We start from the raw sequence: 18320 nt of genomic DNA on the forward strand, positions 1-18320 counted from the left end.
ATTTTTTGAATCCGTTGAGAAGCCATTATGTACAGCGAGATCAAACAGACGACCACATTGCCAGACCAGCACCAGCCGAAATCTTAACAGCTTCATACTGTTTGTGGTTTCATGCTGGCGGTGTAGTTCATGACTGCTGGTTGTAAATTAAAGGAAGTGGTTTTATGTTAAGGTGAAGGAACATGCTAAAAATAAAGAGTTTTTTAAAGGCTTTCTTCTTTTCCATCAGTGGCTTTGTACTGAGGAGATGTTTTGAATGTGTTCCTGTCAGCATTTCATTCACAGACTGTGTCTGGGGTAATTTATGTTGTCAATTCTGATTTTACACTAAATGTCCTTTAGAGACGTCCGCACCAGGTAAGAATAGCTCTCGATTTTCTAACTTTGAGAGCAGAAATAGCAACAATAACCACAAAAACACGAACTAGAACTACACAAAACATCATACACTTCATAAAATTCTGAAGATTGATTTAACCATCCCCTCAAAAGAGTCTCCCCTAACATTAAAAGTTTATGACGTAGGACATCCTCCTAGTTTTATCCCAAAAGAAGATGGCAAAAAAAATGGCTTGTACAGCGCTTATAAAAGAACATTATGAAGGACCTTAAGGTGCTGTAAGTAACTCCCATTACAGCTCATTAGAGTAAGGCCAGTGTGTGCTGTCTTTGTTGCCTGTGTTGGCCTTTGGCTATGGCACCACTGGTGTGTGCTCAGCTACTGGGCCATTGATTGGATTGATGAACAGGGCCTTGGTAATGGAATTCAGTGCCTCAGGAAGGCTTGGAATGGTGGAAGTCTCCAAGGACCTGAAGATGCAGTGAAACCCTTGATGGTCCCGGTGAATGTCTTCACAACTTCCTGGTAAATGGGTTCTAATGCCTGGTGGATTTCGTTTTGGGAAACATTAGTCACATCACCAGTGACCTATAATGGAGGTAGTTTGACAAAGTGCCACGCACCACAAGCAGAAAAGATACTGCAGAAGACCACTGAGCCAACTAGTAACTGTATTCTCAACCCCCAACCCGGAAAGGTTTGGCATGAAGAAGTTAGCTGAGCCTCATGTAGTTTCAGTTTAGGCATCAGAGACAGTCCACCGCAAAAAAACCTATTTTTTTTCAGCTGTAAATAATGGCTCTATGAAAGCAATTATGCATTCTTACCACACCCACCTATGTAGCCAATCTACAGTCAAACCTTTAGGCTAAATGAATGCCAGAGTTTTGAAATATTTTATAGGTTGCCTGCCTATTAACAGCAATTAATCATTTAATATTATTTTTAACCTAATTATTTTTTTAAATGCTCACTGTTTGAATATGCGAACACAAACATATATTGCAGCCGAGGTGTTTTTCTAGGTGTATGTGTGTGTTCATTTCGTTTATTTTTTATCATGCCTTTCCCTAATGAAAATCAGGCTAATTTGTCATCTTAATTGTGTTCAGATGTGTTTTGAAGGTCAGCGATGTAATATGATCCTGGCACCTACCATAATTAGTTCATCAAGGCAGGATTAAACCCTGGCCAGGAATATTGATTTAGTGATCCCCACAGAACTGCAGCTGTCTTTCACACAATGGAACTTCCAGGATGGATCTCAGTCTTAACTGATACATGTTAATGTGTAGATCCTATCAGTCATTCTTCAGCCATTTGACGATCTCTATCTAATTGCTTTGGATAATTTGCCATGTCCTCTGAATGGTTGCCAGGGAACAGGGGACAAAGAGAAAGATAAGGAAAAACGCTAATAATCTCTTCATCTCATTTAGTTGTTGCACAACGATATTGCTTAGTGAATGATCAAATAAAGATTCATAAGGTTTTTGTTTAAACAAGAGATGCAACAATGGCAATAAACACATTAGAGTCATATCCAAATGCTTTTGTCATATGCTAATTTAGAACTCCATGGCATAGTGAACATAACTGTCACTGTCTTTACCAGAAGAATGAAATGACAGCAATTAATGTGTAAATGTGTGTGTTCTTGTGGGACAGTAGTTTTCCATATGCCATATGTCATGTCATGCATGTAATATCCTTGTCATGGCTGAAAGCTTCTGATAACCCTGCATGAAGTGTCAGAGTGTTGAAAAGTAAATGTTGTCAAATGAATGTCAAATGTTAGTTTCTGCAGACATATTGTGCTTTTTGATCTAAAATGTAATGAGAAAACACCACTATCAATACATCAAATAACTGTATTTCATTAAGAACTCTGACAAAGTGAAAGATCTGTGTGTTATGAGCTGGAGGGATGGGGGGGGGGGGTCAATTTACCCCCCTGAAAGCAAATTTAAAACATTTAATTTTAATTTATTCACACAAAACAGAAAATGAAAGGAAAATATGGGAACACCATGACCACAAACCAAATTCCACAAGGCAGTCAGTGCAGTTCAAATGAACAATACATCCTAATCCACAGTAAATATTCGAGGTGTAATTTAAACAATATCAACTAGAACAATACACATTCAGCAGTAAGAGGACATTACATAACACCAGATTTCCTAACATAAAACTAACAAAAATTCTCCAGATCTGAAGGTCGCCTCTCCTCCACCAGTGAACGTGATTGGTCACAAAGACGTCAGTCATCCGGTTACTGGAGGATATTCACAATTAGAAAATTAAGCAGTTAAGCAGTAAATTAAGCAGTAAATTATTTTATACTCATAACAATGCTGTACAGCATCCCATGTAAATGAAGTCTCTGAGATGAGATCCTTTGTCTGAACCACACGGCTGATGCTACATCCTCACTGGTCTTTGCCTCCATGCAGGCCGTAATGACATTTTGTCTGTGTGGGTTGCACAGTGACTAATTGAACTGAGCTCTTCAGCTCTTAGAACCCTCCGAATCAGCTGGTCAGCTGCGTCCCACAGACACCCAGACGGTTCCTGTAGATCGATTCTTCTGCGTAACTATTCCTAGCTGTATTCACGATGTTCTTGCTTTGATCACCTATGCAGGGATCTCCAGAGGGTAGCTACACACACGCCATAACAACTAGGAGTAGCATCAGTGCGTCTCGGAGAGAAGAAGGTTCTGGTCAGGTTGAACTATAGTGCTGATGTAGGATGAAGGTCAGAAAGGTCAGTGGTTCTACACGTCACTGCACTGCATGCCAGTGAAGGACCAGTGAGACCAGTAAGACCACTGACCCCCAGCGAGAGCCTTCCTCTTGTGAGTCTTCCTCTTAATGATCCTGAGTCCCTCTGTTCAGGACCTGAGAGAAAGCAACAGCCCATGACAGCCTGACCCACAACTGCCAGCACAGGGTGACAAGCAGCTTCCATTTAATAAAGCTGGTTTTCTACTCGCTTTGAAGGTCACCTTAAGGTCATCATGGTCATGAGAGAGGAAGTGTAGTAAAATAAAGATTTAGGACCTTAGAGTTTGACATTTTAGAAAATTAATGATCTGTTTAGTTTCAGTCTTATTGCTATATGGTGATCTAGAGAATATAATTCTTCGGTTACCAAATCTAAAAATGTAAATAACATTCTAAAAAAACTGTTACACATTTACATACCATTCAAATTAAATATATACTCTGAAATGAACTAAACCAAACTGCTTTCTCCTCTTTGGTATTTCAAATGTGTAAACTATGACTCTAGCCTAGAGGACTTTAAAGTTTAAATTTAAGCAAAAAGATTTTCTTGACTTGCGCGCACACACACACACACGCAAGCACGTGCACACACCCCCACGAGAGGACAAAGTCGTGGTGAGTCAAAGAGCCAAAGAGCTCCCGGCCAAATCCCAATCACACAGTGATCAGCACACTGAAACCCTGCAGCAGAACCGAGCTTATTATCTCACATCTGATCTTGCATAAGGACCCATCCTGCACGTCACGGGACACTGACTCCTCTCTACACACACCACACTGGACACAGATGGTCCATGAACTCCCGCTCAGCCAAATCTCATTTACATTAATGCTTGACCCTAAGCTTGGCCAGTGGGTTGCTGTGTTTAAACTGGGGGTTACGTCTTGGAGTTGCTCTTTGGTCCGAGTGGATTTCGGGATAAGCATTCTGGGATAGGCTGGTTTGTCTGCAGCAGACTACTGTATTAAAGATATTTTTAATAAAGATACTTTAATAAAGATAGAGTAATCTACTTAAGGAGAGAGCATGTTAACCTAGCCTCACTATTCTATATCTCCATTTACCTACTAATTCATGAGGATATTTGAGAAGGTGGTTGTTGTGCCCAAACATGGTTACAGATTTGCCATGTAGTAACGGGTAACTGTTGCATCCTTGGTGATCTGTTGACTATGTGGTTGTCAGACTTGCCTGTCTGTGTATCCACAAATCCTGCACATCCTGCACAAATGTTCTCTTGCGCAGCACAAAATCTTTACATAAATTACGGATGACGAGAGCGTTGTGTATATAACCGCGAATGCACATAATGTAACATGGTGCTCTACTGACCTCTAGTGGAAAGATAACGTGGGTTCACTATGGATTCCTATTACAGTCAATACAACCTCTATTATCTTACATGTTGGTTTTATGATTTTAATCTTATTAATTAAGACTAAAATTGGTGTGATGATTAAAGTATTGCACATATGTCGTAGTTTCTAGGTATTAGGGCAGACAACTTTAATGAAAAAGTCCCAATAAATGTACTTATATTATTGAATTGAAGCCATTGTCAGAGGTTTTAGTACACATAATTTTGAAGATTTTTCATAATGTTTTTATTTTGTAATTGAGCACTCTAAATTTCCATAAATCAATAATGAACAATGTATGGAGGAACTTTTATTAAAAAAAAAGAAAATAAATAAATCACAAAGTGATCTATGAGTGCACAGGAGAGAAGCCACCCAAGCAGGACTAAACACAACACACTACACAACGTTCCATTACCATGAACTGTCATCTGTTTCCCATCATTAACATTTATTTATTTTACCATGAAAACACACCTGTAACAATACGACGATGTTTATGTGAAGAGCAGCAGGACTGTTGAGGTGAACAGAGGGTTGATCTGGCTAGCAGGAGGAGTAAATGAAAAGGAGGAGTAAATGAAAAGGAGGAGTAAATGAAAAGGAAAAAAACAAAGAGTGAGAAAAGTGAACCAGGATCTGAACCAGGACCTGAACCAGGAACTGAACCAGCATCTGAACCAGGATCTGACCCAAGATCTGAACCAGGACCTGAACCAGCATCTGAACCAGGCAGGATCTTTGCAGCAAATTCTGGGCCATGTACACTCTCAATGTCAGTGGGCCCCTATAAATGCCAGTAAACGAGGAACATGAACAAAATGGGCCCCTCTCCCTACTCGGGCCCTGGGTAGTCAGGTCCACAGGTGGTTACAGGTGGTCGACCTCCCCGTCACTTCTTCAGGGAAGAGCCTAACTCAACAGGAACTGCTCAGCTACACAGGGACATGAACTAGGTGTGACAGAAACAACAAAGCCTCCAGACAGGTGGGCGTGTTTGAAGAAGAACTGAGGGCTACCTCCATTTAACATCAAGCTTGCATGCATGTAACCTGCACTGAGCTGCTCAGTTGGACCCACTTGTGGTGAATCAGACAATGAGCCCTGACTAGTTCCTGTCTCGTTACCTCCCTCTGGTGTTGACCTGATAGTATTGCAAGTCGCCCATTAAAATTAACTTGTAAGGTCAACAGAAATTACAGTGCACATACTATGCAGTAACAATGAACCTACACCAATCTTAGATGATAGATGATAAACAACTCACATTACTTCTGCATTATTGGAGTATTTCTTTGCCTGATGTCATTTCAAGAACAAAAACACCTTCTCATTATAAACATAAAAATACAAAATATCATACATACAATATTATTTGTACATTAATATTACCTGTACCTGTATCAGTGCTAAATAATGAGTAATTGTTATATGTCAGGTGATTTTTGGTATTTACCTCATTGCTAGTTATATTGCGTAGGGTCACACCATTACCCTCACACACGGGGCAAACTCTGTTGTGTCCATAATGATCAGAGATTTTCTTGAATGGTAGAATTTGCAGTGAATTCCTGCTTAACATTCGTTTTTATTTTGTTTTGTTCTCATTCTAGTTTCGGTTTGCTGGTTTTCACATCAGACTTAATCAAAACTTGAAACAGAGTTTGAAATGAGATTTTTAAAATGCGGACGTGAAGAATGAACTTGTTAGGCAACACTGAGACAGAAGTCATGATATTTGTTCTGTTCATTAATTTAACTTTGATTTGAGTAAACTGACAGCAGAACAGCGTATTTCTCATTATTAAAGTATGATTATGCAGCACTGCACCCAAACCTCACACTTCACACCTCACACTTCACACCTCACACCTCACACTTCACACCTCACACCTCACACCTCACACCTCCCACCTCACACTTCACACCTCACACTTCACACCTCACACTTCACACCTCCCACCTCAAACCTCACACTTCACACCTCACACCTCACACTTCACAACTCCCACCTCACACCTCCCACCTCACACCTCACACTTCACACCTCACACCTCACACCTCACACCTCCCACCTCACACCTCACACCTCCCACCTCACACCTCACACTTCACACCTCACACCTCACACCTCCCACACGTTTTTTTTGGTTTGTTGTCATTTCTCCACAGAGAGGAAAGGGTTTTTTGTTGTTGTTTGTTGGGGGTTTTTGTTTGTTTTTTTCTTTGTGAAAAAAATTCCTTTTCCCTTTGAGGAAAAAGATAATCCCATTTTCCATCTTCCAACTGCTTCCAATCTTATTTATGTTGTATTCTTTCATTTGCCAAATTGCTTCGTTATATACGTGCCAGTGATTAGCATGTGGCTCCAGCAGGCTTATCTATAGCAGCACAACTGAAGGCAGGGGACCTGCCCACAGACATGAGGGTCAACGAGAGTCATTATCACAACTAGTTATCACAACTTGTATATTATACTCATTCGTTACACACAGACTGATATATTTCAAGTGTTAATTTCTTTCCCAGAAAATTTGAATATTGTGAAAAGGTTCAATATTGAAGTGGTGCTATACTCTAAACAGTTAATTAACAATTGAAAAGGCTTTTAAATGGTTCTCAGTCTAGTTCTGTAGGCTACACAATCATGGGGAAGACTGTTGACTTGACAGTTGTCCAAAAGACGACCATTGACACCTTACACAAGCAGGGAAAGACACAAAAGGTCATAGCTAAAGAGGCGGTTCACAGAGCTCCGTGTCCAAGCACATTAACAGAGAGAAGGAAGGAAAATATGTGGTAGAAAAAAGGGAACAAGCAACAGGGATAACCGCACGCTGGAGAGGACTGAGAAACAAAACCCATTCAAAAATGTGGGGGAGATTCACAAAGACTGGGCTTGAGCTGTCGCTGGGCTTGAGCTGTCGCTGGGCTTTAGCTGTCGCTGGGCTTGAGCTGTCTCGTTCCTTGTGTCACGCCACTCTTGAACAAGAGACAGCGTCAGAAGCGTCTCGCCTGGACTGAAGACAAGAAGCACTGGACTGCTGCCAAGTGGTCCAAAGTTATGTTCTCTGATGAATAAACTTTGCATTTCCTTTGGATATCAGGGTCCCAGAGTCTGGAGGAAGAGGAGAGGAACAGAATCCACGTAGCTTGAGGTCCAGTGTAAAGTTTCCACTGTCAGTGATGGTCTGGGGTCCCATGTCATCTACTGGTGTTGGTCTACTGTGTTTCCTGAGGTCCAAGGTCAACGCAGCCGTCTACCAAGAAGTTCTAGAGTACTTCATGCTTCCTGCTGCTGACCAACTTTATGGAGATGCAGATTTCATTTTCTAACAGGACTTGGCAACTGCACACAGTGCCAAAGCTACCAGTACCTGGTTTAACCCCGCAGACAATCTATGGGGTATTGTGAAGAGGAAGATGCAAAATGCCAGACCCAACAATGCAGAAGAGTTGAAGGCCACCATCAGAGCAACCTGGGCTCTCATAACACCTGAGCAGCACCACAGACTGATGGACTCCATGTCACGCTGCAACGCTGCAGTAATTCAGGCAAACGGAGCCCCAACTAAGTACTGAGTGCTGTACATGCTCGAACTTTTACTGTTCATACTGTTCAGTTGGCCAGTGTTTCTAACAATCCCTTTCTTTGTATTGGTCTTAAATAATATTCTAATTTTCTTAGGTACTGAATGTGAGGTTTTCATTAGTTGTTAGGCAATAATCATCAAATTAAAAGAAATAGACACTTGAAATATATCAGTCTGTGTGTAATAAAAGAGTATAATATACAAGTTTCACTTTTTGAATGGAATTACTGAAATTAATCAACTTTTTCATATATTCTTAATTTATTGACCAGCACCTGTAATATCGGTCCTCTTTTTGAAAACCAAAATACCCCAATAATAGCAGAATTACGTCAAAAACACACATAAGTTAAACTGACTAAGACTCTGAAGGTGTACAGGGTGGTCAGACCTCCTTTTGCTAGTTAAAATATTAAGACGGATGCCGACCAAGTCGACTCTATATACAGGATTTCCACTTCGCGCGGAGAGCGAAGCCTTTCTGACCCTCGGAAGCTGCCGTCGTGACGTAATCAAGGACAGCCGGAAAGGTAATAATGTCGCTTTAGCTTCGAAACTGAGCTAGCTAAACACGAAAAATACAGGTAAGAACAAAGGAACACAGCGTAAATAAAGATATATTATTTGTTTATATACAGAAAAGCAGAATTATTTACATACTATTCGTAACGGACGTTGTTTACTTGTGTATTTAAGTCTAACCTTGTTAGCTAAGCAGCTAGCAGCATGTAGTGGGCAAATACACAACGTACTCAAGACTATTATATATAATATATAATAACTAGCACTATAATATATAATAACTAACACTATAATATCTATAATATATAATAACTAGCACTATAATATATAATATATAATAACTAACACTATAATATCTATAATATATAATAACTAGCACTATAATATATAATAACTAACACTATAATATAATATCGTGGACTATAATATCTATAATATATAATAACTAACCCTATAATATCTATAATATATAATAACTAACACTATAATATAATATCGTGGACTATAATATCTATAATATATAATAACTAACCCTATAATATCTATAATATATAATAACTAACACTATAATATCTATAATATATAATAACCAGGACTATAATATCTATAATATATAATAACTAGCACTATAATATCTATAATATATAATAGCCAGGACTATAATATCTATAATATATAATAGCCAGGACTATAATATATAATAACATACTCGCAGGACTATAATATCTCATTACTCGGTAGTTGGTGATTTTATATATAAGACTATAAACACATTCTTGAAGTTTCTGAATGTTTGAAGGCTATTTTCTTCTAAATGTTTTATTTAACCAATGATAATGAAGCTGTTTGATTCCCAGGTGGACTGTACACACAGAAAACCCAACAGGATGACCAGTGTAAGTTGCAGTACATGACTAAAAGCTGAAAACACAGTGAATGCAGTAAGATCGTATGCAAGTTTGGATAATGTTTCCTTGTCATGCGTCCCCAGGTGCTCTGCAACAGAGCCAGGCTGGTCACGTACCTGCCCGGGCTCCATGTTCTGGTGCGCCGTATCACAGGGGCCAGAACTTTCTCCGGGACGTCTGGTTCTGACGAGCCCTGCGTCAACACTACACCCCCTGACATGGGTAAGATGTGCGTCTTCATCTCATGGATTCTGAGAAATAGTAGTATTATTGATTTATTATTTATTGGTGCTTTCGTGTATAAACTCTGCGTGGAAAGTGTCCAAGTGACGATCAGAAATTAGCATTGCTTTAGTGAACTGTATATATTTAGCACTTTGAACGTCAAAGTGGAGAGAAGCTCTGCTTGTGTTGGTGTGTGTGGTTTGACTGTTCAGTGTGTGTGATTCCTCTGTAACAGGAGTGTGTGTGATTCCTCTGTAACAGGAGTGTGTGTGATTCCTCTGTAACAGGAGTGTGTGTGATTCCTCTGTAACAGGACTGTGTGTGATTCCTCTGTAACAGGAGTGTGTGTGATTCCTCTGTAACAGGAGTGTATGTGATTCCTCTGTAACAGGAGTGTATGTGATTCCTCTGTAACAGGAGTGTGTATGTGATTCCTCTGTAACAGGAGTGTGTGTGTGATTCCTCTGTAACAGGAGTGTGTGTGTGATTCCTCTGTAACAGGAGTGTGTGTGTGATTCCTCTGTAACAGGAGTGTGTGTAACTCTGTAACAGGAGTGTGTGTGATTCCTCTGTAACAGGAGTGTGTGTAACTCTGTAACAGGAGTGTGTGTGTGATTCCTCTGTAACAGGAGTGTGTGTGATTCCTCTGTAACAGGAGTGTGTGTAACTCTGTAACAGGAGTGTGTGTGTGATTCCTCTGTAACAGGAGTGTGTGTAACTCTGTAACAGGAGTGTGTGTGTGATTCCTCTGTAACAGGAGTGTGTGTGATTCCTCTGTAACAGGAGTGTGTGTAACTCTGTAACAGGAGTGTGTGTAACTCTGTAACAGGAGTGTGTGTGTGATTCCTCTGTAACAGGAGTGTGTGTGATTCCTCTGTAACAGGAGTGTGTGTAACTCTGTAACAGGAGTGTGTGTGTGATTCCTCTGTAACAGGAGTGTGTGTAACTCTGTAACAGGAGTGTGTGTGTGATTCCTCTGTAACAGGAGTGTGTGTGATTCCTCTGTAACAGGAGTGTGTGTAACTCTGTAACAGGGCCCAGGACGGTGTGGCCAGATGAAGCCATGGGCCCCTTTGGCCCCCAGGACAAGCGCTTCCAGTTGCCTGGCAACGCAGGTTTTGCCTGCCATCTGGAGGGCAGTGCGGGGCAGAATATGTCCCAGGCACCCCGGACCTTCCCCGACGTCCTGACGACCCAGTCCAGCAGCGAGAGGCACGAGTTCGTCCTGGCCCACTTGGTCAGCGAGTTCCATGTATGATTCGGTCCAGTCAGTGCTCATGTAGAGAGTTTTGAATAGGATTTGTAGGCTTGTTTGTAGGCTGTTGTTATTATGACAGACTCACACACCTCCCAGTTCTGTTAGAAAACCATGACCTCTCTCGTTTATCTGCAGGGGAAACAGGAGCGTTCTTCACTGCAGGATGTCAACAGAGTAGAACAGTATTTTGACCATTCCAGAGTGGAATGTGCAATACAGTCCTGCCCAGAACTTCTAAAGAAAGGTGTGTGTGTGTGTGTGTGTGTGTGTGTGTGTGTGTGTGTGTGTGTGTGTGTGTGTGTGTGTGTGTGTGTGTGTGTGAGAAATTGACCACTTCCCAATGTCCAGACACATTTGCTTGTCATGCAACTAAAGTTCTAAAGGTCCATCTCCTAAAGTTCCTTTCATGTGTTCAGTGGAGGAGACACTCCTGTCTGAGAGCATGTGTATGTGTGCATGCGTGCATCCTCATATCTCTTATGGTTCTCCCATGTTATGGTTTTGCTCGAGTTGCACTTCTATCTTTTCTTAATTGATGTCAGCATTATTATGACTAGCAGGTGCATTTATCACTGTGTTTTCTTGTTTTATTCTGTACAGTTAATTGTGTGTGTGTGTGTGTGTGTGTGTGTGTGTGTGTGTGTGTGTGTGTGTGTGTGTGTGTGTGTGTGTGTGCGCGCGCGCGCTGTCTATGCATGGGAATAATCGCATTTAAACAACAACTTAATTCTTCAATGGATAATACATATAAATTGAGAGGAAAAATACAAGGGAAAACACTTTTTTTAGGTTAATGTTGTAGTTACAGGTTTGGTCGCTAGATGGTAGCATAATATCTATACAATGTTCAGCTTACCACAGACTTTGTTCTCATTAAGAAATCTATAAGGATCTCACACACCCACTCACATGCGCATGTACCTTTGGTAGAAAGATACATATGTTATATTAATTAATTTGATTGCTAATTATTCCTCAAAAACAGATTTTGGGATGATGTTCCCTGAAGCTCCCTCCAGTGGTATGATGGTGGTTACTGTGACTCAGAGAACTGAGAACGACATGACAGCTTGGTCTGAGGACGTGGATCAGGAGAGAGAGGCGCTGCTGGCTAATGTGAGTCCACCTTTCTCCCCGATGGTCCAGAGAGCAGCAGAGACTCACTCCACTGCAGGACTTTTGCAATGGATTTTTCTTCAGATGTTTGTTTTTAACTTTGATAGACTGATAAAGGATAATACAATATTATATACAGTATCATGTCAAATGTGCATTCACATTCACAAAAAACACTTTTTAGTAAGAGTTTTGGATAGAAAGTGACACAATACTGCAGCTGTGGAGAGACTGTATGACAGTCCACAACCAACTGCCAGTTCTGCATTTTGGCAAATGCACGCACAATAATGATTCGTTTTAATTGGAATAAAATACAGCATCAGAAATGGTTTATAATCAGAATGCTCTCTACATAGAACAGGAAAGATGGTTTATCCTTCCTTCCAAAACACACATAAAACTTTCAACAGATGTTCTAGTTAAAGTTTAGCTGGGGATTAATTCTAAATGGTCTAAATGGTCTGGTTTTATTTATGACCAGAGAGAAGGGTTCTGATCCGAGAGCGCTACCAAACAGCAGAGAACGGTCATGGTTTGGCTTGACTGTACTGGGAGGAGTCTGTTTGCTCTCATTCTTGTTTGAAGGGCCCCATTCTTTAGATTCCATGGTCAGTCTTTATGTAAAATGTGTAAATATAGGACTCCCCGCATATTCTTGCCAAACACAGGGTGTGTGAGTGTGTGAGAAAATGAGTGATTCACCACTTCCCAATGTCCAGACACATTTGCTTGTCACGCAACTAAAGTTCTGAAGGTCCATCTCATCAGATGTTCAGTGGAGGAGACACTCCTGTCTGAGAGCATGCGTGTGTGTGGGTGTGTATGTATGCGTGTGTGTGTGTGTGTGTGTGGGGGGGGGGGGGGGGGTGTTGTGTGGGTGTGTGTGTGAGTGAGGGAATAGTGTGTGATTCAGCAGTATGCTCCTCTCTGTGTTATTCACCGTCTGGTTCACATGGTGTCATTTGAGTTTCGCTCTTATTGAGATCTGTTATGGGTCTCCCATGTTATGCTTTTACTCGAGTTGCACTTCTGTCTTTTCTTAATTGATGTCAGCATTATTATGACTAGCCAGTTCATTTATCGCTGTGGTTTCTGTATTCTGTATTGTATTCTGTACAGTTCATTGAAGGAGCAAAGGAGATCTGTTACGCCCTTCACACCGAGGGATTTTGGGCTGACTTTATAGACCCATCATCTGGACTGGCAGTGAGTTCACCGTGAACAATGTGAACCAGGGCTGTGTTCACTCACTACTCCATCCTGCCATATGCAGCATACATTTTCTTTTTCTTTTCCTTCTTAAAACGTGTGTATTTTTCCTGCAGTACTTTGGCCCCTACACAAACACCACCCTCTTTGAGACGGATGAAAGGTTCCGCCACTTGGGTTTTCAAATTGAAGACCTCGGTTGCTGCAGAGTGATTCGCCACGGCCTGTGGGGGACGCAGGTGTTCGTGGGGACCGTCTTCACCGACGCACCACCCAACAGCCTCGTAATGACAAAGCTGCAGGGGACCTAACGCACGACCACAACCAGCTCAGCACTTTCTCTCCATCATATCTGTTGTAGTCCCTGTGAGGCACTTAGTGAAGATGTCTGAGCATCGGAGATGTATTTATTTTTTTGAGGGTGTGATTAATGAGAGTATGTGGACTGGTAAATGACCTGCTAGAACAAGTGTGTTTCTGTATCGATAACACACAGGCGCTTTCTTTATTGATAACCTCAATCAACTTGAAAGATGTATATCTATATCTACTTTCCGTTAAATTCAGAAATCCACCTCATTTTAGCATTGGTGTTGAATCTTAGTCATTGTAAATTTAGACATTATCTGAATATAGATTATATATTTGTTATGTCTAAGATTTCAATCAGACTAAAGTGGTAGATTTGTCTGAAGCTACGCACAATAAATGGATATTTTTGGTCTTCACAAATTCTGCCTGCTACTATAATCACACGTGAAGGATTGGGTCGTGATGATTAGGTGAATTCCCCAGTGCACTCTCCCTCTCCAGCGCTGATACACTAACGTGATATAATCTCTTTTGTCATTTTCATTTGCCTTCTGAGATTTGTGTGCAGCCGACTCCAGCTCATCTTAAAAACATCTCAACCGCTCACGCTGTTCATGTCTCCCACAACTCGCCATATTAAGGTTTTTATTTTTTAAGCTCTATGGAGGTCGTGTCTTGTCAGAATGCAGCAGCTGCTGAGGTCACACTGGCTGGGGCCTCATTGTCATTCTCCCCCACAGCAGCTACGTCCCAACAGATGGGCTCCAATCAGTCTCTCCAGAGCTGACAAGAATTGTTCACCCGGGAAATTAAGTCTCTTTCCTTTCAGCGTACCTACTTTCCAGCTGAATTGACTTTTTAGCAGACTCTTGCGTTCCATTTGAAGTATATGCTGTAGTATAAATCTGATCGTGAGTATATGCTGTAAAATGTTTTAAATTTAAATGTTTTCTTTCCAGTTTCTTGGCCAGTAGGCCATACACCAGAGGTCACAGTGCATCAATGAAGTATCAAATCAGAACACCGCCACAATGAACACCCTCTCTGGCTCTTTTGTTAGCTGGTTGGCTAATCTCTTTCAGCCTCTGGCAAGACAAAGTACTTGCAGAAATTGTCCTTCAAAAGTATAATTTCATATTATCTGAGACCGAGTTGGAAACATGGTGAAGCTTTCGTGACAAACCGTCCAGTTGCACAAGACCAGTTTGGTTTCATTCTGGGGCACCGTCACACAAAAGGAGGAGCAGAAGATGTTTCAGACATGGCCACGTTCATCCAGATGTGACGACATGTTAGGAACAACCAGCCTGACAGCCACACTACAGTAACAACCAGCTAGATTCCAAAAAATGGAAGAAGAAAAAAAGTGTTAAAACATTTACAGCAAACTACAGCCATCACTGTACCCCAGTGGTTTATACAGGTGGTCATAAATGAACACCATTTTTACTGTGTGTCTTCTTGAAGAGTGTGACGTGTGTATGTCTCCTCATCATACATATTTCTACTGGAAAAGAACAATTTGAACAAAAGCCCAGCAACACCGACAGGTTGTTTTTAAGTTCCAACAATAGACTGTGCTATGTGTGGGCGTCTAATCTCATCTTAAAAACAGTAACGTGATTTCATCCAGACCATCACTGCTAAGCATGGTCTATGTGGAGTCTCCCACACGTTGACTGACAAGACCTAGGGCCACACAGAAATTAGCCAACGTCCTCATTGCTGAAAGAACTCTGAAACGCGATGACAACCACAGAGAGCACATTCATCTTATGTCCTTTCATTCATGTTAGCTGTGCCAGCAATATTGTGGATCTAAGCCTCTAAGCAGTTCCTCTCTTTTGCCTGCTTAAGCTAGCATAAAGGAGCTCTTCACCCGTCATTCAAATACCAGGTGGTCGTGGTTCCAACATGTACTGGGAGAATATGGGAATATTTTTGCACACGTGCTGTTAAGATAAATCAGAACAGGTGTGCTGGTTCACTAGTTGTGGCGTGAACAAAGAAAGAGCATGTTCAGAAATAAACAAAGGTCAATTTTATAACTACATGTGAATTTAAATAAAAAATATAAAAGTTTTTAGTGTGACCAATTGCAGGACCTTACCAGATATCAAAGAAACAGCATGGTAGACCTGTTCTATACTGTTACATGAATTTAAGGAGTGGTATTGTATTTCTGTCTCTCTGATGTTCCACTCAGATTGTTAGTTTTGGACCATAACCACTAAAACAAAAAGGGCCCATTCCATTCTATAGGAGTGTATGTAAATATTCTAGCCTATGATTAATGGAACAGTGATGTCAGGGATTGAATCTGTATTTCCCTTTTAAAGAATAGAGGACAACAAAGGTCACCGTCTGGCTGAGGAGGGGACAGTGTTGACTTAGTCCAGTCTGAGGAGGGGACAGTGTTGATTTACTCCAGTCTGAGGAGGGGACAGTGTTGACTTAGTCCGGTCTGAGGAGGGGACAGTGTTGATTTACTCCAGTCTGAGGAGGGGACAGTGTTGATTTAGTCCAGTCTGAGGAGGGGACAGTGTTGACTTACTCCAGTCTGAGGAGGGGACAGTGTTGATTTAGTCCAGTCTGAGGAGGGGACAGTGTTGACTTAGTCCAGTCTGAGGAGGGGACAGTGTTGATTTACTCCAGTCTAAGGAGGGGACAGTGTTGACTTAGTCCAGTCTGAGGAGGGGACAGTGTTGGCTTATTCCAGTCTGAGGAGGGGACAGTGTTGATTTACTCCAGTCTGAGGAGGGGACAGTGTTGATTTACTCCAGTCTAAGGAGGGGACAGTGTTGACTTATTCCAGTCTGAGGAGGGGACAGTGTTGACTTAGTCCAGTCTGAGGAGGGGACAGTGTTGGCTTAGTCCAGTCTGAGGAGGGGACAGTGTTGGCTTATTCCAGTCTGAGGAGGGGACAGTGTTGATTTACTCCAGTCTAAGGAGGGGACAGTGTTGACTTAGTCCAGTCTGAGGAGGGGACAGTGTTGATTTACTCCAGTCTGAGGAGGGGACAGTGTTGATTTACTCCAGTCTGAGGAGGGGACAGTGTTGATTTACTCCAGTCTAAGGAGGGGACAGTGTTGACTTACTCCAGTCTGAGGAGGGGACAGTGTTGACTTAGTCCAGTCTGAGGAGGGGACAGTGTTGACTTAGTCCAGTCTGAGGAGGGGACAGTGTTGACTTAGTCCAGTCTGAGCACTTAGACCCACTTATGATGAAATGATAAGTTTACTTAGCTACAGAAGAAATGTAGAAGTACTTCCAATTAGCATTAAACTAAACAGTAACAGGGAATAAATGTCTGATAATATTTCTTATCTGATAAACAACTTTGCAGAAAATCTGCATTCTTTTAAGTCTACTGTAGTCTCACATTTGGCTAAATAATTCAGCGCACATGTGAAATGGGAGACATAAATTTTTAATTGGGGTTAGTTATCTAGGTCAGACATCCTGCTCATTACTGACGTATGAATAATTCAAATGCTATACTTTGGGCGTTTCCTTCAGGTAATCGGTGCAGAGTGACAAAGGATGGATCATGAAATAAATACACAATTTTCAAAGTGTCGATTATTCGTAAATAGTAACACTACAAACCTTCAGTCGGACTATTTTTATAAGGACGCTTTATGTCATATGCATATGCAAATGGAACATTTTCAACGCAGTTGTGCAACAGCTGATAAACGGCCTCTGTCCAAAATGGCCTCTCTCTCTCTCTCTGGAAACCATGTGTACAAACTACAGTTTGTAATATCTACACATTCATATGTGTGAGTATATATGTGTGTGTGTTTGTGTGTGACAGAGACAATGAAATTCCACAACGAAACTCTTTTGTAGAGTTCACCAACACCTTTGTGTTTGTAAAGCTGCTTTGTGACAACATATGTTGCAAAAAGTGTTATATAAATAAAATAACACACACACACACAAAATAAGTGACCACAAACTAGCAGCATCTTATAAACTATAAAGAAAACACAAAACTTTAATATTTAATAAAAATATTACATGAACATTTATTAATGGGTAAAATAATCAGTTTTTTTTCATGTAAACATTTGATGTAATGTCAGTGACTGTAGCGCCTCCAGGATTCCTGTGCTGGATTAGCGCTCCGTCTGGGTAACTGTCAGCGGTGCCATCAAACAAACGAGCCGACATGCATATTTTATTACTTACAGATTCATATCCTCTCTGTGTGTGTTCAGAGGTGTATTTTACCTGTCACTGCAACTGCAGTGTTGATTATAACCACGTTTTCTGTCAAGATGCCTTACATTCCAGTATTGTCAAGCTGGTGTCTGAGACACTCTCACACCCCTCACAGTGCATGTGTTACACCATTCCACCCCTTGTAGAATGATAAAATATTGTGACATAAAACATTGTGGGAAAGGAAGACCATAAACTCACAAGCACGTAACATGCATAATCCTCAAAATGACAGACCAAGTGTAAATAATGGATGACAAACTTAAAAGGCTTTGATCCAATGCCAAGAAGCAAGACAAACAGCAATATGATGAAATGTCAGGAGGTAGTGAGTGGCAGACTCAAGTCAGTGATCAAAGATCCATTTGAAATGTGAAATGTGCCATATTTTGTCAATTGTGATTTTTACACCCCAATCGAAATTTGTCCTCCGCTTTTAACCCATCTGTGCAG

General features: G+C 41.1%; 1 protein-coding gene across 3 annotated transcripts; it reads left to right on the forward strand.

The window, feature by feature from the left end:
• Positions 1-8570: 8570 nt before the first annotated feature.
• mmadhcb (metabolism of cobalamin associated Db) lies at positions 8571-14297 on the forward strand. 3 transcript variants are annotated; one of them, XM_076998325.1, is made up of 8 exons: positions 8571-8614; positions 9464-9502; positions 9598-9736; positions 10774-10991; positions 11133-11241; positions 11983-12113; positions 13236-13322; positions 13442-14297. In XM_076998325.1, exons 2-8 carry the CDS (start codon positions 9494-9496, stop codon positions 13634-13636), a joined length of 888 nt encoding a protein of 295 aa, XP_076854440.1. In that variant the 5' UTR covers positions 8571-8614; positions 9464-9493; the 3' UTR covers positions 13637-14297. The 3 variants fall into 3 exon arrangements, with proteins under 3 accessions (XP_076854440.1, XP_076854439.1, XP_076854441.1); XM_076998324.1 differs by having other exon boundaries at positions 8575-8668; XM_076998326.1 differs by having other exon boundaries at positions 8575-8668; positions 10774-10976.
• Positions 14298-18320: the final 4023 nt, after the last annotated feature.

The sequence above is a fragment of the Brachyhypopomus gauderio genome, chromosome 3, assembly GCF_052324685.1.
Source record: "Brachyhypopomus gauderio isolate BG-103 chromosome 3, BGAUD_0.2, whole genome shotgun sequence".
Classification (NCBI taxonomy): domain Eukaryota; kingdom Metazoa; phylum Chordata; class Actinopteri; order Gymnotiformes; family Hypopomidae; genus Brachyhypopomus; species Brachyhypopomus gauderio.